At 38.5% G+C, this 27061-nt stretch overlaps 1 protein-coding gene across 4 annotated transcripts in view; it reads right to left on the minus strand.

Moving 5' to 3' along the window:
- The window catches only part of RALGAPA2 (Ral GTPase activating protein catalytic subunit alpha 2), a 328251-nt gene that overhangs the window by 90084 nt on the left and 211106 nt on the right, over window positions 1-27061 (minus strand). For 3 of the 4 annotated variants that reach the window (XM_007961465.3, XM_037993998.2, XM_073008650.1), the window contains 2 exons: window positions 22083-22241; window positions 220-347 (listed from right to left, as the gene is read on the minus strand). In XM_007961465.3, the coding sequence (XP_007959656.3) occupies window positions 220-347; window positions 22083-22241 (287 nt within the window). Of the gene's footprint in view, window positions 1-146; window positions 348-22082; window positions 22242-27061 lie in introns of all 4 variants that reach the window. The other variant, XM_073008649.1, reaches the window with a different exon arrangement.

The following is a 27061-nucleotide window of genomic DNA, read 5'->3' on the forward strand; positions in this document are numbered from 1 at the left end:
ATGAAAGTAAACTCTAAGTTTAATGCAGCACAAAATTGTTACATTTAATATAAATTAACAAATGCTATGAAAAACCACACTATGTTATTTTTAACACAGACTGAAAAAAATTCTCTTCCCTCTTCAATTCAGTTTTGAATACTTACCTCTTATGAAAAATTGCCAGGAGTCTTGATTCTGGGATGGTTAGTAAGCTACATATTTAAAGCAAAAAGATACAAGCTCTGGTAGAGTGGGATGAGGCACTTCACAGCCCTGCTGGCGTTGATGCACGTGGCACATACAAGGCTTGGCAGCAGCTTCCCACTCACTATGGCTCCATCGAACAGAGGCCCAAAAAATGGAACCTGTTGATTTGAAATGGAAAAACAAATTTTAAAAACTGGTAAAAGTCAAATCAAAGATATGAGAGTAGCTGACTGATGTCAGACCTGCAATGAGCATGTAAGCTGTCACCCACAGAGCAGACGCTGACGTTAACAGGACACAGGTCCAGGGCTTTCAAATCGAGTGAAACAGGACTGCTCCACAATGCTCCTCTACTAGGCATTCTCCAGCCAAACTTTCAACGAGAAAATCTTACCAGGTTATTCGTTTTTTCTCTTCTGTTGTCATTTATAGAAATGGCGTTGCTCTTAAGTGCCTACCTCATATGAATTATGCATGATACACAGACATGCTTCAATGCACAACACTAGTCTTGCATCCGTCTGAAACAGGTTATGGAATTGGTAACGTTCCTGCCACGGGTGCTGATGTATATTAACTCTTAAAGGAGATGATGATGATCCCTGTCAACAACTACAAAGTCCCACACAGTCCTCATTCTTCTTGACCTTTCCCCCCTCTGCTTCCAATATACTGTATTACCTTCATTTCTTTCTACTTTTTTTTGGGACAGGGTCTCCTTCTGTCACCCAACCTGGAGTGCAGGGGCACAATCACAGCCCATTGCAGCCTGGAACTTCTGGGCTCAAGCATCCTCCCACCTCAGTCTCCTGAGTAGCTGGAATTACAGTCACACCACCACACCTGGCTTCTGTTTTTAATAGAGACTGGCTTTTCTTAGCGGAACCCATTTCTGTTATGTGGAAAACTCACAAGTTTCTGTACTTGCCTTTTTTGGATTTATTTCTTTTCTCTCCTTTTTCTCCCATTAGAATTTCTTTAATTTTATTCACTAATATGGAGATTGTAAGCTCCATGAGATTACAACTCTTACATGAGCTCCACGAGATCATGTAACTCTTATATTCATTCACTTATTACTTGCCTATTCATGTATTTGGAAAATATTTATTATGTGATGGACACTGTTCTACTCACTGTGGAAACAACAGTGAATAGTACAAAAATCCCTGAATTTATTGAGCTTGGAATTTATTGGAGATTTCAGAGAATAAAGAGTATAAACATATAAAATATATGATAGGCAGGAAAAGTGCTAAGGTAAAAATAAAGCAGGGAAGAGCAACAGAACTTTATATTTGGGAGGGGTCTCCAGTTGGCTCTAATGGCCAGGGAGGGCTTTAAGGAGAGGATGACATTTCAGTAAAGGCCTAAAGAAAGTGATGAATGAACCACAAGCTATAGGAAGATCTAATGGAAGAACATTCCAGGCAGAGTAACAGCACAGGCTTTGTGGTGGGAGTAGAATTACTGTGTTTCAGCAACAGCAAGGAAGTCACCGTGGCTGGGGCCAAGCGAGTAAAAGGAAGAATTAAGAGCTAAAGTCAAGCAGATCACAAGGGGGCTTTATAGGAAGTTTTAAGGGTTCTGGATTTCTATTCTGAGTAAGATCAAAGCCTCCTGAGGGTTTAGGGAAGCAGGGGATATGATCTAACCTACATTTCAAAGGTATTGTTTTCGCACCTGTGTTGAGAAAACTGCAAAGGGGAATTAAGTAGACTAGCTGGTGACTACTGAATAACCTAGGCAAGAGATGGTAATGGCTTGGATCAGAATGGCAGCAAAAGTGGAGAAAGGTGATAGATACATTTTGAAGGTAGAGTTGTCAGGATTTGTTGAGGATGGTTAATGAGATGGGAGAGATAGAGAGGTGTCAGGGATGATGACACAGTTTCTAGCCTGGCCATTGGAAGGCTGTAGCTACCTTTTCCTGAAATGGAGAAGACTGAGAGGGAGGGTCATTAGCTCTACTTCAGACATGCTAAGTATCCAGTGATGATGTATTCAGCAAGTGTAGATATACCATGCTAGAGTCAGGGGAAAGGCCTAGGTTGGAGCTGTTCATTTAGAGATGATGCTTCTAGCCATGAGATCAGATAACATCAACAAAAGATCAAGAAAAGAGACTCAAGGACTCTATGCTCTGGCTTTCCAATGTTTAGAGCTTAGAGAAATGAGAAACAATTAGAAAAGAAGGAGTGGCTAGAGATGGAGGAAGAAAACCCCTTCTGAGTAGCACTGTACCTGACACACAATTGGAAGGCAAATACCTGCTAAATGAGTTACATTCATTAATATTTTAAATAATTTAAATTAATGAATGTGGGTCTCCATCCTAGGTCTTTTAACTTCTCTCAAAAACTATTTATTTGTAAAGCCCCTTTTCTGTGGTTGGCACTGGTGAAGGGGCTTGGGATACAATAATGAATGAGAGACTGTCTCTGCCCATAAATAGCTGACATGATAAGGAAACTATGGACTAACATCTCTCAGCAATCATGCAAAAATCCTTTATACATTTTTAGTAAATTAAATCCAGCAAGATAAAAAAGGACAATATATCTTGATCAAGCAGAATTTTCCATTGGAACTCAAGGTTCATTTAACATTCATAAATCCATCAATGCAATTTATTTTAGCACTGTGCAAAAATCCACATTGACAAAATACAGAATAAAAACAATATGACTTTAACAGATACAGAACAAGCATTAAATAAAATTTAATTCATTCATAATTAGAAAAACAAAACAGAACAAAATCGCTCAGCAAACCAGGAATAGAAGGGAAATACCTCAACTTAATGAGAGCTTAAAGGGGGAAAAAGGTGTCATAATTAATGATGAAAGATTAAGTGTTTTCTAAAAGGGATCTGAAAAGGCAAGGATCTCTATGTTCACCTCTTCTACTCAACATTTTTGAAGATCCTAGTCACTACAATAAAGAAAATTAAGAGAAAGAAAGAAGGGTAGGGGAGACGAAGGGAACATAAAGGTTAGAAAGAAGTAAAATTGTTTTTATTCACAGATAACACAATTATGTATATGAAAAGTCCAAAGAAATTTAATTAGAACTAGTGAGTGAATTTTGATAAGTCTCAGAAAACAATATACTCCTCAAATCAATTATATTTCTGAATGTTAGCAACCAGCGATTGGGAAAAGACCTGTAAAAACATTGTTTATAATTGCATCAAAATAGAATAAATTTGATAAAAGAATATGCAAGACATCTATATTGAAAACTACCAAACAGTGATGAGATAAATTAAAGACAAGTTAAATAAATGGAAAGATGTACAATGTTCATGGACTGGAAGTTTCAATATTGTTAAGATATCAATTCTGCTAAAATTAAGCTATCGATTCAACAAAACCCAATCAAAATTCTGGCAAGCTTTTAAAAAATACACATGTACCAAATACTTCTAAGTTCACATGGAAATGAAAAGACAGAAATTAGTCAAGATGATAATAATAAGACTTATATTACCTAATTTCAAGGCACACTATAAAAATATAATAATTAAGAAATCATTATAGTAGTACCAGGATAAACAAATATTTCAATAAAACAAAATACAGAGTCCAAGAATAGAGTCATACCTACATGGTAATTGATTTGCACTAAAGGCAGCATATCAGTTTGGTGGAAGAAAAAGGTCTGTTTCAACAAAGACATTGGAACAACTGGAAAGCCATATGGAAAAGTGAACCTCGACCTTCATCTCATATCACACACAAAAATTGAGAGGATTATAGACTTAAAGCTAAAACCATAAACCTTCTAGAAAAAAACATGAGAAAATCACCACGACCTTAGGATAGGCAAGGATTTTTCAGGGTACAAAAGGCATAAATCATAAAAGAAAGAAAATACATTGGACTTTATATAAATTTCTAAAACTCTGCCCATCACACAAATGAAAAGGCAAGTTACACATATTCACCAAACAGAACACAGCCACAAGGTCCATCCAGAGGAGAACAAATTAAAAGTCCGTGTTATATTCACCCAACAGAATATTCCACAGTAATGAAAATGAATAAACCACAACTACATGTAACATCATGAAAATAATTCAAATACAATGATGAGTGAAAGAAACAGACACTAAAAAGTTCATACTACATAATTCCATTCCCAGAAAGTTCAAAATCAAGTAAAATGGATCAACAGGCCCAAAAGTCAGAATAGCGGCCACTTCTTCATTGTATTAGTGATTGAGATGGGGCACAAGTGAGAATTTTGGGGGCTGGCAATATCCTCTATTTTGATCTGGGGTGGTATTACACAAGTGTGTTCACTTGAAAACATCCATCATGCTGTACACTTACAATTTGTGTCCTTTTCAATATTAATATATTTCCAAGAAAACGTTTTCCAGAAAAGAGCAAGAATACAGAGGATCTGAACGAGACAACTAACAAACTCATCATAACGGAAACATATAAAATACTCTACCCAACAATTGCAGAAAATACATTTCAAGCATGTACAGAATACTTTTTAAAATTGACCATATCCTCAGCCAAGGATCCACGAATACAGTCAGCAGGGTCTAATTCCAACCTGGCACCTCCTTGTGTATGGCCTGCAAGCTAAGAATGCTTTTTTACTTTGTAAATAGTTGGAAAATAATTAAAAGAGTATTTTGCGATGTGAAAATTATGAGATTTAAATTTCAGTTCATAAATAAAGTTTTAATGGAACATGGCCAGAGTCATCCACTTACACACTTTCATTTTTTTTTTTTTTGGAGACAGAGTGTCACTCTGTTGCCCAGGCTAGAGTGCAGAGGCTCAATCTTGGCTCACAGCAACTTCCACCTCTTGGGTTCAAGCGATTCTGGTGTCTCAGCCTCCCAAGTAGCTAAGACTATAGGCCTGTGCCACCAAGCCCAGCTAATTTTTTTTGTACTTTTAGTAGAGACGCGGTTTCACTATGTTGGCTAGACTGGTCTCGATTTCCTGGCCTCAAGTGATCCATGCACCTCAGCCTCCCAAAGTGCTGGGATAATAGGCATGAGCCTCCGTGCCTGGCCCACTTACACATTTTCTATGGCTACTTCTGCAAAATAATGGCAGAGTTATTTAGTTGTGACAGACTCAAGGCCTAAAATATTTACTATCTGGCCCTTTACAAAAAATGTTTGTTGGCCTCTGTTCTAGGTCATAAAGCAAATCTCAATAAATTTCAAGGGGTGGGAATTTTACAATCCATATTCTGTGCCCAAAAAGCTATCGACAACAAACAACAAAAGGATAATTGGCACAAACCTCTACGTTTAGAAATTAAGAAATACACTTCTGAATAACTCATGGGTCAACAAAATATTGAAATGGAAATTTAGCAATATGTCAAGCTAACTGATAAAATAAGACTAGCAGATATTATAACTTATACCTTACAGCAGTATTTACAGGGACCGTGTAGAATCAAATGCTCATATTACAAAGAAATAAAGACTGCAACACAATGAGATAGGCACCCAACTCAAGAAGTACTGAAAAACCAAAAGAATCAAACAAATCCATGTCCTTTGCAGCAACATGGATGCAGCTGCAGGCCATTATCCCAAGCAAATTAACATAGAAACCGAAAACCAAATACCGCATGTTCTCACTTATAAGTGGGAGCTAAACACTGAGTACTCATGTACATAAAGTTAACAACAAAAATTGTATAAAAAGATGGCAACAACAGAAACTGGGAACTAGTAGAAGGGGGAGGGAGGGGAGCAAGGGTCGAAAAATTAACTCTTGGGTACTAAGCTCAGTACCTGGGTGATAGGACCATTCATACTCCAAACCTCAGCATCATGCAATATACCCAGGTAACAAACCTGCACATGTACTCCTGGAATCTAAAATAAAAGTCGAAAAAAAAAAAAAAGTTGGTTCTTTGAAAAACATCTAATACAAATGACATTTCTTTGGCAAGGTGAATCAAGAAAAAAAAAAAAGCACAAATAAATAATATTAGAAAGAAAAAGGAATCCAACTATAGATACTTAGAAAATATACGTAGCTTTATGCTATAACTTTGAAAATTTAGATGAAATGGCCAAATGCGAAGAAAAATAAAATTTAGCAAACACAGACACAAGACGATATATAAAAGCTATAATTCTATGAGCTTTAAAGTAGATGAAACAGTAGAAAAAAACATTTTAACAAGGAAAAGCCAGCTCAGATGCCTTCACTGGCAAATTCTATAAAATCTTCAAACAACAAATAACTATTATTTTGGAGAAACTTCCATAGTATAGGAAAAGAGAAAACAAATTCATTTTATTAGGCTAGTACAATCTTAATACCAAAATGAGGGGCCAATCTCACTCATGAATATGCATACAAAAACCCTATCAAAATATTAGCAAGCCAATTCCATAATGGGCAAAAATAACAATATCATGACCAAGTCGGGTATATCCCAAGAACACAATTTTCAGTAAAATCAGTGTGTATACAACCACATTAATAGACTGAATGACAAAAGTTGGGTAATCATCTCAAAAGACATTTAAACAAGTGTTTCATAAAATTCAAAATCCAGTTAAGGAAAAAAATTCTTAGCAATCCTGAAATAGAAGGGAACTTCCTTAATCTGTTAAAGAATATCTACAGTATTCCAGAGCAACTACTAAATAGTGAAACATTGAGAACCTGATGTGGGAGACTGTGAAGGAGAAATGAAATATACCCCTACATCACATCTACCAACATTTGCACTGGAGATCCTTGCCAATACAGTAATGCAAGACACAAATACTAGGATTACAAACTAGAAAGGAAGAAGTAAAACTGTCGTTTTTTTAGATGATATAACTGTACTCACAGAATCTCCAAAATAATCTATGGCATATGGTCAGAATTAGTAAGAGGGTTTATCAAAGTCAACGGATACAGAATAAATTCACCAAAAATCCAAATGCATTTCTGTCCACCAGCAACAAATGGTTAGAAAAGGAAATATTATTTACGAAAGCATAAAAATATAAAATGGTCTAACAAGGAAAGTATAAAGAAAGTTACAAAACTTTATTCAGAGATGTTAGTCTAAATAAATGAAATGATAGATTTGTTGCTGGACTAGAAGACTCAATATTGCTGTGACTTTCCTTCCTAGATTGACCTATTGATTTAATGCATTGCATGTATGTATCTTGACAAGCTGACTTTGAGACATTTATAGAAATGAAATTGACTAAAAAAGCCAAAGAAGAACTGGGTAGGGACTTGCCTTACCTCATAGCAAGATATATCCCACCCTGTGACGGTATGAGGAAGGTACATGGGACCAGTGGAGTTACAGGAGGACCTACCCACACAGCCTCCTGCTTGTTTGATGACTGCTGAAAACTCATTCACCAAGCTAACTAGGATATATTCCCCCATAAGTTGGGGATACTGACCCATAAGATATGTTATGTCCTTTTTTCCTATCCCTATGATGATAGTCTCTGACTTTAGTTTTTAGTACTTAAGGAGTACTTTAGTACTTAAGTACTTCCTAGAAGAAGACAGTGTTCTCAGTGGAAAGTGGAAACTGATGGTCAGGTATTTTAGGCTTTGCAGACCACTGGACACTGAGGCAGTAAAGGAGGCTCCAGTATAGACAGGGTGAGTGGTCCTGCCAGGGAAAACAGTGCTGCTGCTGTACAAAGTGGATGGGGAAGGGTTCTCATGGAGCACTCACTCCTGATCCCGTGCTCAATGGTAAATTTAATGGAAGACGATATCAAGTATTAGTCCTAAACAGAACCTTATCTCGGTATTTCATCCTGCTGAGCGTGTATATTTCACAACACCTAAAGTTTCTGAGTGACTCCTAAGTGCCCTCTCCTAGCATGATGACCAAAGCCTGGGGATTAACAAGATTTTCCACGACTGCAGACAAACTGAATTTCCTTACCACCTGCAGATTAGGAGCTGCATGTGGAGCCCCTATCATGTGTTCCTTGACTAAAGAAGTACAGTGCTCAGGGGAGGCACACACCTAGAAGGTGCAGCCCAAATTAATTTCTCTTTCTCAGGTTTGGGTCCAGATGAAGACACTTCATATCCAGGGACTCTTCTTGGCAAGATACTGTGAAAGCAAAGAAAGCCTTTTGCAGCAAAGTGATGACACTGAAGTCCATGTTGCAACACTAGCCAGCATGCCAGCACAAGGACATGCCCAGTTGTTGGAGCAAGGACAAAAAATAATCCTTGGGACACAGAAAATGATCTGAAAATACCCATTTGATTTGTGGGGATTAATCTTTCAAGGATGCAATGCAGACATCTTGATTGTTCAAAGCAGGGCAATGAACAACCGAACTCTGTTCCGATTCCTCACAGATAACCTCCAGCCTCCAGGATTGGAATACTGCCGAGAGGGAGGCCACATTGAAAACGACAAATGAAGAATGTGCGTGGCTTAACTTACCCAGTTTGGTCAGTTACTCATTCTGCTAAAAAACTGCAGGTATTGTGTTCATAACAATGATATGACTGATTTCTGTGTCCAGATTTTTGGCACTGCCTTTATCATGGAAGAGGTGGGTAACTTAATACGAAGGTCTAGAATTCAAATTTCTCCTAGACTTCACACATATACCTATAATGTGAACACAGGATGTGTACACAGAATATAAAAAGCATTTGCATACAGGTGTGAAAACTGATACCTCTCTACTCTTAAAGAGATTCAGTCTACTGGGATTCAGGATGCTGGACTTGGTACCAGAATCAAGTACTCTTGGATAAATTATTTACACTCATATCAACTACACACACGTATGGAGCACAAGGGCAGTGTTGTCTGCCCTATGAGCCTCACAGAGTGACTAAAAGGTTCAAATGCCCAAAAGTGTGTCGCAAATAGTACTGTCCTAATGAGAGGCAAGGTAAAAAACAACAACAACAACAACAACAACAACCACCAACGAGATACATGTAAAAACCTTAAGAGAAATGTAAGGTTTATTTCTGAAAAACAGAATTTTTATTTCCCTACATTCCTATCTCTGTATTATATAAATAAGTTCTCTAAAATACTAGAAGATATAGCTTTTGGGAAAAATGAATACTCAGAAGACTCTAAAACTTTGTCTGAAAATTCTAAAGACTACAGTGAATCTTTCTGCGTCAAAAGGGGCAGAGATTTCACATGTCATCTGTTTAACAGTTATTCATTTGCATCATTTAATCAAAGTTATGTTAAAGGCTGTGGGGGAATACAGACCTGAAAAAATTGAGACTCTGAACTGTAAGTAGTTTGCAGGAGAGGTAAAACTATGTATTCAAGAAGGCAAAAGAGAAAAAAAGCTTTAGGGTGGACACAGATAAAATATTCTGAAGCTACAGAGAGTTCTTTTCTAGCTGAGAGAAGCCATAGAAGGCTTCATGTAGGAGGCGGTCATGACCATGGGTGTTGGCAGAGATTCATGGTGAGAAGAGTGGAGCACTCCGGACAAATGTTAAAATAGGAATGAAAACATGAAGTGGGTCTGGCTGTCTTTTCTAGGGCAGGGTTCCCCAAAGGGCATTTCAAGAGATTCTAATTTAGCTGAGTGCTAGCTGGTTTATATGAATGCTGTGCCTACAGTTAATGATTAAAGTATTACAGATAAATAAACAGAAAGATTGTGGATAGAACATGGCAAAGGGCTGCACAGCGCTCCTGAGGGATTCCTGAGAGCAAAGTGAAGTCAGAGGTAGGGCCACAAAAGGAAGTGAGGCAGGTGTAGAGGCCTAGACTGGATCTGAGAAGAATGGAAAGCTCTGGAATAGGTATTTACAGAAATGCATGGAGATAAGTGAAAAGGCTGAAGAACAGGTGTGGGAAGCCAGATGATACGGGACTTGATGAAATGCCCAGAAATTATCAGCTTGCTCTAAAGATTCTGCACTGCTGTACTTGCCCACCCCTGCTCATCTACCCACTTCATGTCCTGGTCATCCAAATGAAAGCAATACAGAGCACCAGGTAAGTTTCCCATCTTTTACTTAATGGAAAGGCTGAACTGAAGGCATCCTCACTGTGTGTCAGTAGGAGGTAAGATCTGGTGGGTGATGAGAATTGGAAAGGCTGCAGATCTGTTGGGTGTTCCTCACAAATTAGGTGGCCAGAAACCAAAATGGTAAAGTCAGGTAGGAAAGAGTACATGTTTCTATACCTGGAGAGAAATACCAGTGCCCATCACAGAACGATGGAAAGAAAGGGTCTGTGAAGTTAATAGTAATTGCAATCATGATCACAATCTCTAAAACAGATCAATGTAACTGGTAGGGAATATTGCAACAGTGAATTAGAAAATAATTTTAGGTGAAGAAGCCAACAAGAAAAGAAACTGTGAAAGTTTCTACACACATGCGAGAATGGGCAAGTGGAGGGTTGCCACTGGGCTGAGCAGACCAGAGCTGCTTTCCATGTAAGCACCTGGCCAAGGACGGTCATCTTGAGAAGCTTGGCCCCAGCTGCGCCAAAGGTAAAATTTCCTCATCACTAAGGCATCAGGATCGTCCATCAAGGCTCAACCTGTACAAGACCTGTGGAACCTCATACTACAGGGCAGGTCTTCTCTTGGTGATCTGCCAATAACAAAGCACTGACCTCACGCGTCAGGGAAACCATGTGCAATACCCTAAATCCTGCATACAGACTTAGGAAAACAGAATTTCTTGGGGGTATTTCATTAGAATTACAAACAATATGTTTTTCCCACATTTCTAACCAGATCCTGTAAGTAAATCTCAGACAATCAAGAAGTTCTAATGAATAATGAGAGAATAAAGTGCCAGACTGGAAATAATGAAGAATAAAAATGAGAGGCTAAAAGGGGGAAAAAAAGTAGTTTCTGGATATTCAGAGAGCTACGTGGACTTTGAGCTAGTCTTGTGCTCCAGTGATGCTGGTGCACAAACACACGGGTAAGGACGCCGTCAGGGGTGTCCCGCATAAAGGTCAGAACAGGCAACCTAAAATGCTCTCTTCACATCTGAGATTTAGGATTCAATTCCCCCTCTGGGAAATTCACAATTCCACAGGGATTATGAATTGAGAGGATGTGTTTGTACTTGTGCATTTATGCCTGAGATGTCAAAGTGGGTAACAGATAAATCTGCTAAGATATTGTACCAAAAGATAATAATTTTCCCATTGGGAAATACAATAGTAGTCACACTATTTACCAGAAACACCAAGGAGTCCATGCACTGAACATTTTATAAACATTTTATGAAAAGTACACTGTGTTCAATCCTAAATGTCTTCTTGTGTGTTCTATGGTTCAGGGTGGGATGTGTGAAGGGGAAGGCCACGCATCATCCTCCAGAACACATAACTCCATGTAGCACCAGCAAAGCAGCACTCTCTAAGGAGAGGCTGCTCAGGAAATGGTTCACTGGGCTTGGGCTAGATTCTTGAAGGTGGGAAAAGACAGATTTATATTCTATTTTGCAGAGCCTGAGCCAGACACAGAAAGGGATTTCCAAATAGTAAAAGTCAATATGGGAACAGTATGGCATCTCCATGAATATATTTTACAGATGGTTCATCAGTTATTTGGGCCTATGAGTGACTCTCTTTTGATGCCTTTAGGGTCAATGATTCTTAGTGATTAGAGACAAAAATAATATACATAATAGATATTTTTGGATTACAAGATTAAGACAAAATAACAAAAGAATCATAGACAAGGGGTTTAAATGTCCAGGAACATTTCATTTTTGATGATGAGCTCAATGACTATGACCCCTAATTACTAGACCAGGTTCTGATCTCAGTGCTCAATGTACAGTATGTAATTCTCACAACAACCCCATGAGGCCAGCACTTTATGCCTACTTCATGGAGCAAGAGATGAAGGCTAGAGGGGCTAACTGATTTGCTGCAGCTTAAGCTTGTGCAACCCATGGCCTATGGGCCACATGTGGCCCTGGATGACTTTGAATGTGGCGCAACACAAATTCATAACTTTCTTAAAACATTACGAGATTTTTGTTGTTTGCAATTTTTTAAGGTCATCAACTATTATTAGTGTTAGTGTATTTTATGTGTGGCTCAAGATAATTCTTTTACCAATGTGGCCCTTGGAAGGCAAAAGATTGGACACCCCTGCTGTAGTTCATCAAGTTCAGGATTTGGGCCAACTCCTCACCGTGGCCTTGCAGGTTCTGCTATGTCATGTCCCCTGTACCCCTGATGATTTTCCCTGCTCTGATGTTAGCTCCATCTGATATTAATATAGTTATTCGAGCTTTCTTTGATTAGTGGTAGCATGGTATATCTTTCTCCATTCCTTTACTTTTAAACTGTATCTTCATATTTAAAGTGGGTCTCTTGTAGACAACACAAATAGTTGGGTCTTGGCTTCTTTGGCACCCACTCTGACAGTCTCTTTTAATTGATATATTTAAGACTACTGACATGTATTTTATTCATTGTCCTTATTTTTTATTTATTTATTTATTTTTTGGTCTTCCACTCATTTGCTGCCTTGTCTAGTTTTAAGTGAGAATTGTGTATGAGTCAATTAATTTTTCCCGTCTCAGCATATTATATAAAAAATGTTTTATTGGTGGTTGCCCTGAGTTTGAAAATACATTTATAACTAACCCAAATCCACTTTCAAATAACACTATACTGCTTCACAGGTAGTGGAAGTTCCTTATAAGAGAGTATTCCCAATTCCTCCCTCCTATCCTTATAATATTGCTATCATTTATTACTTATCTATATGCTATAAGCATGAAATACTTGCTGCTATTATTATCTGGAACATAATTTTATCTGTTAGATCAATTAAGAATAAGAAAAGGGCTGAGTTAACAGCCTGGTTAACAGACTGACAGTCTGTCCCAAAAAAGGAATAAAAAAACAGATTTCATTTTACCTGTAGTTCTTCCTTCTCTAAAGCTTCTCCCTTCTTTAGGTGGGTCCATCTTTATGACTTACATAATTTTCTTTCTTTCTTTTTTATTTATTTTTTTTTACGTGAAGGAAAGGCAAGGCAGGTCTACTAATCACATATTCCCTCAACTTTTGTCTGACAAGGTCTTTCTCCTTCAGTTTTGAAGAATAATTTCTCTGGATACAGAATTCTAGGTTAGTGTTTTGGTTTTTTTTCTTCAACACTTTAAACATATTATGCCACTCTCTTCCTGATTGCTCGCTTTCTGAAGAGAAGCCCTATTTATTACCCTTGCTCCTCTGTAGCTACTGGTGCCAGCATAGGAGCCCTCTGGCTCCTTTCAAGATTTTCTCTTTGTTTTTGGTTTTCTGTGCTTTGTATGTGCCTAGGTGTAGACACTTTGATATTTATTCTGCTTAGTGTTCCTGGTGCTTCCTGGATCTGTCATTAATTTTGAAAAATTCTCAGCCATGACAATTTCCAAAATTTCTTCTCCTTTCTCTTCCTTGTATTCTCATTACATGTCATTACATCTTCTGTGATTGTCACACAGGTCTCGGAAGTTCTGTTCAGATGTTTTTCAACCTTTTCTCCCCTCTGCATTCCAGTTTCACAGTTTCTACTGACACATCCTCAGGCTCACAATTCCTCTCCTTGACCATGCCCAGTTTACTCATGAGCCCATCAAGCATTCTTTGTTTCTGTCACAGGGTTTTTGGTTTGTAGCATTTCATTTTAATTACTTCTTGGAGTGCCTATCTCTCTACTTACATTAGCCATCTCTTCTTGTATGCTGTCCACTTTTTCCATTAGTATCCTTAGCATATTAATCATAGTTATTTTAAATTGTCAATCTGATTAGTCTAAAATCTCTGCCATGTTTGAGTCTGGTTTTGATGCCTGCTTTGTCTCTTAGAATTGTTTATTTTGTCTTTTAGTATGCCTTGTATTTTTTGTTCAAAGCTGGATATGATGTATTGGGTAAAATGAACTGAAGTAATCAGGCCTCAAATGTGGGGTTTTATGGTTAATTGGCTAAAAGGCCATGCTTTTTGTTTTCTATAGCTGTACATGTCAGATGTTAAAATTTCTTTGGATGACCTTGCTTTCACCGCTCATGTTATTTCTAGGCTTTTTTACGTAACTTTTCTTGAATGAGATCTAGGATGTGCAGTTCTTTCAGCTGCACTCCCTGTTACTATACAAAAGCCCTCCTGACATGGTAGTTGTGTATGGAGAAGAGGAAGCATTCTATAGTCCTAGCATTACGTCTCAGTCCTTCACTGAGCCTGTGCCCCTGGACTGTGACCTTCAAAAGTGCTTCTCAGTTTTGTTTTCTTGTCTCCTTCCAATCCCAACTTAGATGAGACAGGAAGACTAAAGGGAGCTCGTGTTAAGTGTTTCCCTTCCCCCAGGCCAGACAGGCTGTGTTAAAATAGTTTCTCTTGGCTGGGAACAGTGGCTCATGTCTGTAATCTCAGTACTTTTGGGAGGCCAAGGTGAGTGGATCACTTGAGTTCAGGAGTTTGAGACCAGCCTGGGCAACACGGTGAAATCCCGTTTCTCCAAAAAAATACAAAACTTGGCCAGGTATGGTGGCATATGCCTTTAGTCCCAGCTACTCCGGAGGCTGAAGTGTGAGGATTGCTTGAGCCCTGGAGGCAGAGGTTGCAGTGAGCTGAGATTGTGCCACTGCACTCTAGCCTGGGTGGCAGCCAGACTTGGTCTCAAAAAAAAAAAAAAAAAAAAAAAAAAAAGTTTCTCTTGAGGGCAGACTTTGTTAAGAAGAACAACATACTTTGGGTATACAGTCATCCCTAGGTATATGAGGGGGACCGGTTCCAGAACCAATGCCCCACCCCTGTGCATGCCAAAATCCAAGCATACTTAATTCCTGCAATTGGCCCACAAATACCAAAAGTCAGCCCTCCATTTACATGGGTTTCGTTTCCCACAAATACTGTATATTTTCCATCTGTGTTTGGTTGAGAAAAAATCCATGTGTAAGAGGACCCACAGAGTTCAAACCCACGTTGCTGAAAGGTCAACTGTATTTCCAAATGGCTGCTTTCTCCCTTTTTCTGCCAAAGAGGGGATTTTCCTCCAGTTTTTACTGTGAGAACCTGGTAGGTATCCTAGAGGTAAAACTCACAAAAGTGTGAGGGATTACAAGCCAGCCCCACTTGACTCTATTTAACTCTCAGATTTGTCCACACTAAGCCTCCTGCAATGGGTGAATTATAATTTAAGTATTCCTATTGTGGTATTGGTTTCCCAGAGGTTTCTGCTACTGGGCTTCTGTTCTGATAAGCTGTGATTCTCTATATCTGCCTGATACAGTCTCTCTTGTCTCAACTGCTCCTGCTCAAGGCTGCTTCTAAACATCTACCCTTTGGTCAACCGGTCACCAGCCAGTCACTACTATGCCTGGAAACAAACATGCCCAAACCACTAAAACTTACCTTCACTGTGAGGATGGCAGTGATGACTACCAAGCTTCCTCCATGCTGACTGGAAACCAGACATCTCCCTATCTGAATTAAAGCATCCTTCTTCCTGCCCATTCTATCACTCTGCTTTACTTTCTTTGAAACACCCACTCCTATAAAAGAGTCTCGGCTCAACCATTTATTTACTTATTTAGTGGCCATCTCCCTTACTAAAATTTAGATTCCAGGAGAGTGGGACCCCCAACCCTAGACACAGTATCTGGCATGAAGCAGCCTCAACGGATAGATGTTGCTTGCTTGACTGAATGAAGCACTCCTGTTCCCAAGGGACTGATTGCTGGGCATTAACCAAATCTGTTGCCCCTTTCGACATTTCTAGAATAAGGCCTCTCGTGACCATCTGTCTTTTGCTTCATGGAGATGCATGAAAGGCCAGGGGAAGGGTGAAGGGAGTGGCCTTGGGGTCCTGAGTAACCTTCTTCTACTTCCACAGTTCTGTTTGGTGGGTTTGAGAAAAATGTTCCACAATTAAAACACAAAGATCTAAAAACTGCAAAGATTGGGCAAAGCTATTTTGATATCAGTATCTACAGCACAGAGGAAGCAGTTGGGCCTGTGAGAATTCAAATGGGAGCAAAGAAGGATGAGACTGTTAGTTCTACTAGTGATGACTAATAATGAGCTTTCCCTCTAAGATAGTACTGGTAGAAAACACAGGCATTTCAGTTCCAAAGAGGAAAATCAAGGACCTATTCATAGTCTAAGAGTAGGTACAAATAAGAAATAATAAGAAAGAATAACCCTTTCTTCCATCTATCTTTAGTAACACCACACTTCAAAGAGTTTATTTAAAAAATATTCTGCATAAAAAATATAAGTGTACTTCCTCTTATGGCTTATACTAAAAGCAGTCCAGTAACTGGCGAGGTGGAGTTGTAATGAAAGTAATAATGAAAAAAAAAAAAAAAGGAAAAAACCCAACAACAACAAACTAATACGTTTCAAGTGTTGCACAGAAACTACTACTGTAAAGATAAATTCTCTGATTCTGGGGCAATGAGTGCTCTTTCCTTTTCACAGAGAAGTTCTGTGTGTTCCAGACACCCATCCTCCTTGCTGGGCTGAGTGGCTGACACTGTGTGCACCTGTGTGCAGGAACCTAGGCAGTTGAATGCCGAGGGGTCTGGGGAACCTGCTGTCTCTTGAGTCAAAAGGCCCTTCCTACTGAGTAGCTCAGAGGCAAAGAATGAGAGCTGCCTTGCTTTCTTACACTACCATTTGCCATTTGGTATGCATTTACACAGGCTGGCTCTCTGGCTGGCCAAAGGAGAGAAGATAAAGCAAATAAGAAGAAGATGTATATGCAAAGACCAACTTAAAAAAGGTGAAATAACGTCAACTTCTGAGGAAAATCAGTTGAGAAGAAATTCTCAAAAGCCAAATTGTTGTGAAAGATAAAACAGCGGCTAAGAGCTAATAATAGTCGGCTATAGATTTTCTTCCATCTGTATCAAGGCTTATTGTATAAATAAACGTTCTTTAGTATTCTTCAGCAACTGTTCGTGGGTGACTCAGTCTTTCAAAAACTGGACAAAAGGAATAATACAAATCCCTCGTATCTAGGGAATTCCTCTAATTAGAAGTGGCAATGAATTAGAGAAGAAATTTGATTTTAATTTAACATCTGCAAATGACAGATGCCTTTTCACATAGTTCTCAATGTCATTCCTTTACTAAAAATAATGCTAATAACAATAATAATAAATTATCCAAACAGAACATAACATAGTAATCCATTTAATAACCTATTTTAGTACATTCTGGTTGTTTGGTATTTTCAACGATCTTTTCTAAATAAATAATTCTTTGTGTATTCAAAGGTTAACAATTTATTTTCCCTGAGAAGTTCCCAGAGCATTTTAAAGGGCATGATTTAATCTTAAACAGGTTAGTTGGCTGTGATTGGGATAAATATTTAAGAAAACATGCACATATAAAATGAAAAGAAAGAAATTTACATAACCATGTTGCAAAGTCAAACACTCTCCCTATACCATGAGGTCACACTAGTAAGCTTAAAAGACTTCTTTTCAAACTCATTGCCAATCCTAGGCTCCTCTCAGCCTCCCATGTGCAAATGCTCTTGTAAATTCTGGCACATCAGCCTTTTCCCAGTATTTCTGGGCACCTGCTCCAGGTACAGGTCCTGGGCTAGATGTTACCCTGAAGAGGGATGCATGAACACACACGAACACATGAACGAACACACACACACACACCCACACCCACACTCACACCCACACACACACACACTCTCACTCACTCACTCACAACAGCTGCTGAACCTTCAAGAGAGCCAGCGATTACTTCCATGAAGCTCTGGGGATAGTCAGGACAACTTAAGGAAAGGTACGGGCAGCTAGGAACAAAAGGATCCAAAAAAAAAAAAAAAAGGTATTTAGAATCCCTTTAAGGACTACAGAGAAGCCTTGATTCTCAACCAGCATTTCACAGCTGAGGAAGCTAAGGTTCAAAGAAATGGAAAGATCTGCCCAAGACATCTACCATCTTGCGGTAGGCTTAGAACCATAACTCTGGGGTCCCATCTCCTGTCTTACTACTTTCCTTCCTATGCTTTTCAGAAATCATTGAATCACTATCATTTTTTTTTCCATGCCCATGTGTACCAGGGCTGAGTAAGCAGAATTCAGAGGACTTTTAGCATGTTTTCCATTTACAAAAGGGACACTCTGGTTGAGGTGAAGAGGAGGACTCTTCACCAAAACTTCCTCTTGTCTCAACTGCTCCTGCTCAAGGCTGCTTCTCAACATCTACCCTCTGGTCAACCGGTCACCAGTCAGTCACTACTATGCCTGGAAACAAACATGCCAAAACCACTAAAACTTACCTTTGCAAATTTCTAAAGGCAAACACTTTGAACACCAGTGTTACTTTCCAGATACTGAAAGGGAGGGAAAGCAGTGTGGGTACTCACTGCAGTGTGGAGGCTCTATGAATCACTTTTCTGAAGAACAACTCGGGCATTTTAACAAACCCCTTGAATCACTCACTTTCTACTCTATATGCAAGTCTTTCCTTGACTGCTGACTTAGTAATAAAAGCTGGAAAAAACATAAGTCTAACAATAACACATTTCTTTTCTATGACCAAAGAACGATTGTGTCAATGTTTATGGAGATGGACTTATTTTGAAAGTAATTCAACAATGGAATGATGCTGCTAAGCACACTGATTTTTTTTTTTTTTTAAATGAAAAAAGAAGTTCAATACAAAGCTCAAGAAGTGAACAGGCCCTCTCAGATGAGAGGGTTTTATGCGTTCACACAAGCACACCCACACTTCTTCAACATACCATTTCACAAATGCTGTGTATTATTAAGAGGAGGCGGATTCTGCCAGGCACATAATTTGTATATTTAAGGGAGGTGTATGGAATGAAAAAGCGAAATATGCTAAATTTCAAAGGACTTGGAAGCAATGCTGCCTGTAAGCTTGTATTACAAATAGCCCTACATTATTACATACGCTATTAATGAGGCCGAGTGAATGAAAGTACACTTTGAATATGCATGACTCTATCCAATGAGCAAGACTTTTGTGTACTGATGAGGTTTTTTTTTTTTTCCTCTCCCAAAAAAGGATTAAAATTATTCTTAGAGAAGCATGGCTGCCCAGAGAACAGTAAAATAAATGTACTTAGACCATAGAGTCATACTATACTCGGATGAAATATACAGGTGCTAGAAGAATGCCTTTGACTCTACCTACAATTTTGGAAACTTATGCATATCCTGTCCTTCAAAAGGAATATTCCTTAACTTCAAGCAGCTGCGTCATTACAATTTCTAAGAAAAAATTAATGATTTTGGTGGAGATCCCTAAAAGTAGGCAAGGTTAAATAAACCTTTTGAGTACAAAGCCTTCCCTTCCACAGTAAGGAACACTAGTTAAAAGGCTGGGGAATGGGTAAATTATTGCACCAAATGGCTGAGAATTAATCTCTGCTGACTAGCTGTAATCTAACGAGGCGTCTGTGTCCCAGGGAGCCCGCAGCATGTCCCTGGCGGTATGTGCAGTGTGTCGAGTCTGCGTGGCACCCTTTGTCCTCGCTCACAGGCGGCCTTTCCCCTCATTGTCCATAATATCCTCATGCATCTGGGACGCGTGGAATGCATTCATACTAACAGACTTACCATTGTTTTCTCTCAGAAGCTTTGTTGAGCAAAGACTGCATCACGGTTACTGATAATTATATTGCTTAATTAATCAAGACAAAAAAAATTTGCAAATCATTGCCTGGTTGCCAAGCAGGGAGATAAAAAATGACAACAATACAAGCTGAAGCAATATAACAAAAGTAACAGCTATCTGATCAGAAATTCTTATATAATGAAGCTATTAATGCTAAATCGGTTAATGTTAACATTGCTCCAGGTGTCTCTACTTAGATGCAAACAAAAAGGCTAACATTATGGATATAAAAGGCCAAATGTTGCCATGGATTCTGTAACCTGATAGAGAGGACAGCCTTTTCATTTGATTAGGGAATGCAATTTAAATACCAGGGACTGAAGCCAAACAAACAGACTTTCCCTCCGCAAGCCTCTTGCATTCACCCTGGGGTCAGTGGTTGGTGAACAAAAGGTCAGCCACACTTGCCCTGGAAATGTCTGGATTAATTTTATTACATTGTAATGGTTTGTACTTTAAATGTAAGGATAATACTAAATTTCCAGTTGGCCATTATTCTCTTCTTCCCTTTAGGCTTTTTGAATTAAACTATTAAGAAAGCGATTTGCTCAATCAATTCATCTTGTTAGAATTTATAGCCAAATTCATAAAATGTGCAAACATTTTATAAGAAAGTTTACAAGGTATGTTAATAATTATATTCATGCATTATCAATGTACTACCATTTTAAAAAATCACTTTTGATTCTATAAAGTGAATTAAAATGCCTTGTATGTTTTTTATTTAAAAATAAAGGTGACATTAAATGACATTTTAGAGGCCCATGTTGAAAATGAGCTAATAAAGCCAATTAATCCATACTAAATATTAAAGAAACACGTTTCCTCTTTTTGCAAGCTACAAGACACAAAATTCACTGGTTCCCTTATATTAAAATTTTCAGTTTAATTCTTTAAACTAGTGTTCTTCATGGACAAATACAAATATTAGCACTAAGAGACATTTTCATAGACAAAATCGAAAACTTTACGCACATGGACATCAGAATAAAAAATGATGCAAATATTTAATATGAAGTGACTTTTGGCATCTGCGTTCCCTGAATAGAAAAGAGGGTTCCCTTTATGTCAGGCTTTGCAACAGCCAGAATGGGACTTTTATGAATTCAGGAGTTGACCCACACTGCATCTACTCTGAGAATAATAAGCATGTTAAACTTGGAATTCATTAAGTATTCTCTCTCCATAGTAGTAATAACAAACAACACAACAACAACAACAATAAGAAGAAGAATAATAGCTAACGCTTAAGTAGCTTTTACTCTGCACCATGCACTGTTTGAAGCATTTTCTATTTATTAGCTCATTTAATCCTCACAACTTTAACCCTTTAGATTAGGTCATAAATCCTAATATGAACAATAAATCTGTTGTCTATTATTTCAAAGCTTTAAAAGAGAGTTTTCAGAAGCGTAACTTTCAGCTCCTTCAGGAGAACAACTTGAAATGAAAATGAAGATTATACTTACTATCAAGCTGAAAAACACAAAGTCATTCCTCTTGAGAGATGGCTTAATATGCTAATGTTTAAGAACTTTAAAAACACCCTTCTATTAGTAATTCTAAAACTAAAACAAGTTGCTATATAAAGCATGGCTAAAATACCACTAAAGGTATGACAAGGATCGAAACTGCAGCCAATTTAGTACACAGCACACAGATCATTGGATTGTTCCAGCTCTTCCCATAATCAATACCAATTGACATGGCTGAACTGATTCTGCAGCAAGGTGCTCCAATAGTTGAAACTCATCACATGGGCCATGCTCCAGAGGCCCAGCCTCTTCGTGGACATGACTGCAATCCTGCAGGATTGACCCCATTAGCATAGTCAGAGGACTGGCAAGTGCCTGTACACCAGGCAAGCTTGGATTCCATACCCACGGTTCTCCACAAAATGCTAGATGTGATATGCGGTTCCTTCAACTCTTATTATTAATCAACATACCCAAAATTTCAAGTTACAATTTTTCAAAAGTACAAAATTTAGAAAACTTAAAACATTTACAGAATAATAAATTTGACATTATAATTTCCAAAGAAGTATAGTAATACAATAACAAAATTTTGTGCTCATGATGAAAAATTCTTTGAAAATCCCAATTCATATTTAATTCCTATAAAGCATGCATAATTCAGATACATGTAAGACATTCAACAACAGGATGAGAGTCCCTTTTAACATATTTGTATCATTGATTTTCAATGACAGTGAATCACACGGCAAATGCTTTATGAGTCAGTACAACAATGCAATAAAAACGACGTACCTCAGGTTTCTTCGTTATCGCGATGAAGAACATGTGATTCTTCATTGGGTAAATAACGATTGAAACATCTCCAAAGGCGGTTGGGATAATACCCCTGCGGTAATCTCTGGAGTGTTCAGACCAGACAATATGGACCTCGTCATTCCCCAAGTGACGAAGCTGCAAAAGCAAATTGGCTCTTTATTAATCAGGGTGATAACAGCAGTTTATGAGGGGTCATGGCTTACAAATTGAATTATAAAACTCAAAGGCCAAAAAAAGTTCACTATCAAAAAAGACTACACCACTGATGTTCTTCTGTGAGGATTTTAAAAAGCACAAGTGTATAAAAACACAGCCTATCTTCTTAGTGCGTTGGTACTAAGATAAGGCATGCAAGCTTCGCAGGCACATTACAGCTGGATGGGGCTGAGGTCTTTGTAAGAATTTATTTTCCAATGGAATTTTACTCCTGCATCAGAGTCCTATGCTTTGTATTGCTGAATATGTTTCTAAACAATTAACAGCATGCGTCTTTTATTCCACATTGCAGTTGTGCTTTATGAGACTCTCAATTCAATGGTTACTATGAACATAAGAATATGAACATAAGAGAACATAAGCCATTACAACACAATTGGTATCAAATGTATAGGAAACTAGATTTGTGACAAACCTTTAAGAAATAGACGTATAAAATCACCTTTGCTTAGGAAATGAATAACTATTGCTTAAGTCTGATAAGAATACCCCTACCTAGCATTTAAAGAGTGCTTACTGTATAGAAGGCATGTTCACACATATTGTCTCATTTAATCTTCCCATTAACTCTCTCAGGTAGATGACATCATCTTCATCTTATTGTACAAAAAAGAAATGGGCGCTCAGGAAGGTGCAGGCACCACCTACCCGAGGGTGCATGAGCAGCAGTGACAGAGCAGGCCCGGGACATGCACTGGGGCTTCCAATTCAGGGTCATTTTCATTGTTTCAAAGCTACCTAAGCCTGCACCCAAAGTTACTTTACTGTCATTGCTTAGCAGTGTAGCCCACTTGTTTTATCATCTTATACACAAAGAGTCTGCAAAGAACAAAAGCAAATCACAGACTCCTGGCCTCTTTGAGGAGGCCTTACTAGAAAGATCTCCAAAACAAGACCTCTTGAGAGTTCTTTCAGGCCCAGGCTTTGTCAGGTGTAAGAACACCCTTGATCAATCTCCTGCACAATGACTGTACCATCTCAAGCTGGAGAAAGCTGCACACGAAATCATTTAAGTGACAAAGAATCAAAGTGTGACTAAAATAAACTAGATTATAAAGATTAAAATGTTGGCCAAAATTGAAGTTCTGAAACCACAAAGGCTGGTAAGGTCCTCTGACATCTTCTGGGAATTTGAGATTCTCGTTCTCTCACATGGAACTGCAGGAGGACGCTCTCCAGCACCACGAACAAGTATTTCTTGCTTCCTTATCTACTCTCCAGCACCACGAACAAGTATTTCTTGCTTCCTTATCTAACAGATGAACATTAAAAATGACTAAATTCAGACGCAGTTTAATAAAATAGAGATGTGTCAAATCTAACATTTTTAGTATTATCTTAAAGTATTTTTTAAAAAGATGTTCTGGAATACTATGTATTTAAAACGTGTTAGCATAAATACAATTTTCTTTAGACTATTGGACCACAAAAAGAAAATCTCAGGTGACCCCAACATAGCCTCTTTTCTATTTATAAGGCTACAAAAGGAAGCTCATTTGCTCCAATGCCTGTTTATTCTTCACTCTCATAGTTCTGGGAATGACTGTACGGCCAATTATTTAAAAAGTGACCTGTGCCTATACCATTGTACCTATACTGAGGGGTGCACGATTCAACTGTGTTTGAATGTGGGCTCTGAGACAAATGCAACTGCTGGTGCTGAGCACAAGTCATGATGATCCAGAACAATTTAATGGTATCTATGACTTTCTAATGGCAAAATTACCCAGTACATCATTTTTTTCCTTCCCCCTTCCCATATAAAGGTAAAAGAATAGCAGGCAAAAGGTGTAGCCAACCCCTTACATAGTTTTAAACAAAATACAACACCGGGCCTCCTAGTAGTGCTGAACAGCTCTTTCTATTTCTCCATTCCTATATTTGCTACAGCTTTTCTTTTTCTTTTTAATAAAACATGCAAAGACATTACAATACACTCCTAAAATTCAGTCCTTTTGAAGTAAAAACATGGTAGCCAGCATCACCAAGAACCTAATATAGGTATGTTCTCAGGGAAATATGAATAGTATCTAACTGGAACTGTAAGCGGAATTAAGACCTGCAGAAGGCAACTGTGAGAACTGGGGCTATCCCAGAGTTCACACTTACAGCCCTCACCCTGCAAAGACAGCCAGCTTCAGAGTGGCTCTGGGTCCCTTGGTATAATGCTTGCACAAATGTCTGAATGGAAACACCTACTAAACACCCCTCAAACGTGCTGCCACCACCCTATGTGGGTGCTCTAGTATCTGTGACAGCTCCTTTTGCTCCACAAGTATTAGCTGCAAAACATTAACTGTGAGGTAATACCGTGATTATTGAAATTTTGTAGTTACTTTTCCATTTTAAATTGGGTTACTCAATTACATAGGCTAAGTATCTCTTAATTTTACTTACATCTGTATTCTCAGAACTACAGCAAGGGAGGGTAGTTTCACACTAATAGACCCATCCTCCCAGTGTGGCAATTCTGTCACTAAGGAAAAGCTATTTTTGTGTGGTAATGAGATGATATATTCATCATCTCAAAGCTGCTTTCAGTGACATGTGACTCAGACTTCTGGATACGTCACAGTTTAATTAGCCAAATCACAAAACTAAAAGCTAAGGCCATGGGAACAACTGGCTGATAAATCCAGAGTAAAGGGCAAAAATATGGCTTCTTTTGCCTATAAGAAAACAGGTAGGTAAAATAAATAAAATTCATCTGGGCAAACTGTCAACCACATCAGAACATACAGAATACTCTGGACACCTCAAAGTGTTGCCCAATTTAAAGAAGAGTCCATCATAGAGACCTAATTTTGTGAATATTAAAGAACTGTGATTAGAGGCCCTCAAATTAGAAACCCACCAGTGAGTTCAGTGAGTGCATACAAGTCAAGTTGATCTGGTTCCTATGTAACTGGAGAAGAATGATGAGTCTCCTGGAATGGAGCCGGTGTTTATGTTAGCTACTCCTTCAACTGCACAACAAGCTCCAGAATGCCTGGAGACTCATCAGGCTCAGAACAAATGCTCAGATTTTAAGTCTTAAGAAATCAATCCCGGCTCCACAACTTTTCATCCGAACAGAGTTTTAAAGTCCCTTTGCCTAAGCCATTCTGTCTGTTGCTGCTGCCAGGCTGCACGCCACTGGTGACACTGGTCATGGTACACACCTAATAGGCTGACCTCCTTTCTCGACTAATTGCATTACATCGCCAGCTGGCTCCAGAAGGAGTCGTCTGTTTGATTGAAGAATTCCTGCTCCTCAGTGGGCCCGGCTGCTACTTTTACTAAGTAACAGTCAGGCCTGACATCCCCATTGTTCAGCTGACAGTGTGCCCATCCTAAAATCTAAGTTTTATTTGTAAATTAACCAAGAAACTTCCTGCCAGAACAGCGCTGCCTGGAGACTGATAATGTGGGCCTTTCATCCCTTTTCACTCGTACTGTATCACTGCCAATTTGTTTTTTATGTGGCTGGCCAGCCTGAGGCTATAAAAGCCTTGTAAGACATAAGTGCAATTATAGTCCTGGAGTCAAATGAATTGGACAAATCCAATAGCACAGCTCTGTCCCCACTCTGCAAACCCCTACAGCAGTTAGATTAGCTGTGAAAAATCTAATCTAGCTAGAGCTAACAAATTTCTGCAGTGAAGGATCAAGAGTTCAGTATGGGGTTGCAACCGGATTGCAGAATTGAAAAAGTCCCCCCGTGATGGGGGCAGAAGAGAGCATGAATCACTTTAGAATTTTGTAGCTCATTTTTAAGCTGTTAGGGACAATTTAGTTAGAATAAGACAAGGAACTGTGGGCTGCTGTTACTGTGACTGATTTTTAGTCTAGCTGTGAGACATCTGATAAAGAGAGTTTATCACTAATGATGCTAAATCTTAGAGCTGCAAAAGGTATCAGCTGAATTTTGATTATTACAGTAGGGAATCTTTCAACCAGGCCAAGTCTTGGAACATTATTTACAGCCTGGCATTTTAACAAGAAAACATGTCTTTTCTCAACAAAGAAAAAACAGTCCTACTTTACTTAAGAAATAATTTTAAAAAATATTTTATATTTTAAAAATTATATCTTTTAACAAAATAATTCTCAGTCATAAGAAAAGTATAGAATATGGTGACACATTTGCAAAGCAGAAATAATTTACAATGTACTGCAAATAAAAAAGATGTGTCAGCCCAGCTTAGGATCCTGGTAAGCTACACTAGAGTCTGAGATCCTGGTGAACTCTTGGAGGGCAGAGTTCCCATTGCTGAGAGCTCTACAGCCAGGGGCAGCCATCAAAACCCAACACTGAGGCAGCTCCTCCAAGACCTGTGGGAACCAGCACGTGGTCAGCGCTTCTGACTGTAGTACTGCCACCCCCAGGAGGTCATTATAGCATGCTGGGGCAGGAGAGGGAAAGGCTGCTGAGTTTTTGAATGCACACTGTGCTTTGTACATCTGAGACACTTGATCGCTATGAAAGTCGTCTGTAATTGGGCTATGACTCGAGTTCTGATGTTTCACATGCACTGTTGCCCATCATATAGAGGCACACCTCAGAGACATTATACGCTTGGTTCCAGACATATCTGCAATAGGTTTTTTAGATATTTCAAATATCGCAATAAAGCAAATCACACAAATTTTTGTGTGCACTGGGAAAGTAGTATGCCTAAAACTTATGTTTACTATAGTCTATTAAATACACAATAGCATTATTTCTTAACATACATATATTAATAAAAAAATTCTAT

Source organism: Chlorocebus sabaeus, chromosome 2, assembly GCF_047675955.1.
Source record: "Chlorocebus sabaeus isolate Y175 chromosome 2, mChlSab1.0.hap1, whole genome shotgun sequence".
Lineage (NCBI taxonomy): Eukaryota > Metazoa > Chordata > Mammalia > Primates > Cercopithecidae > Chlorocebus > Chlorocebus sabaeus.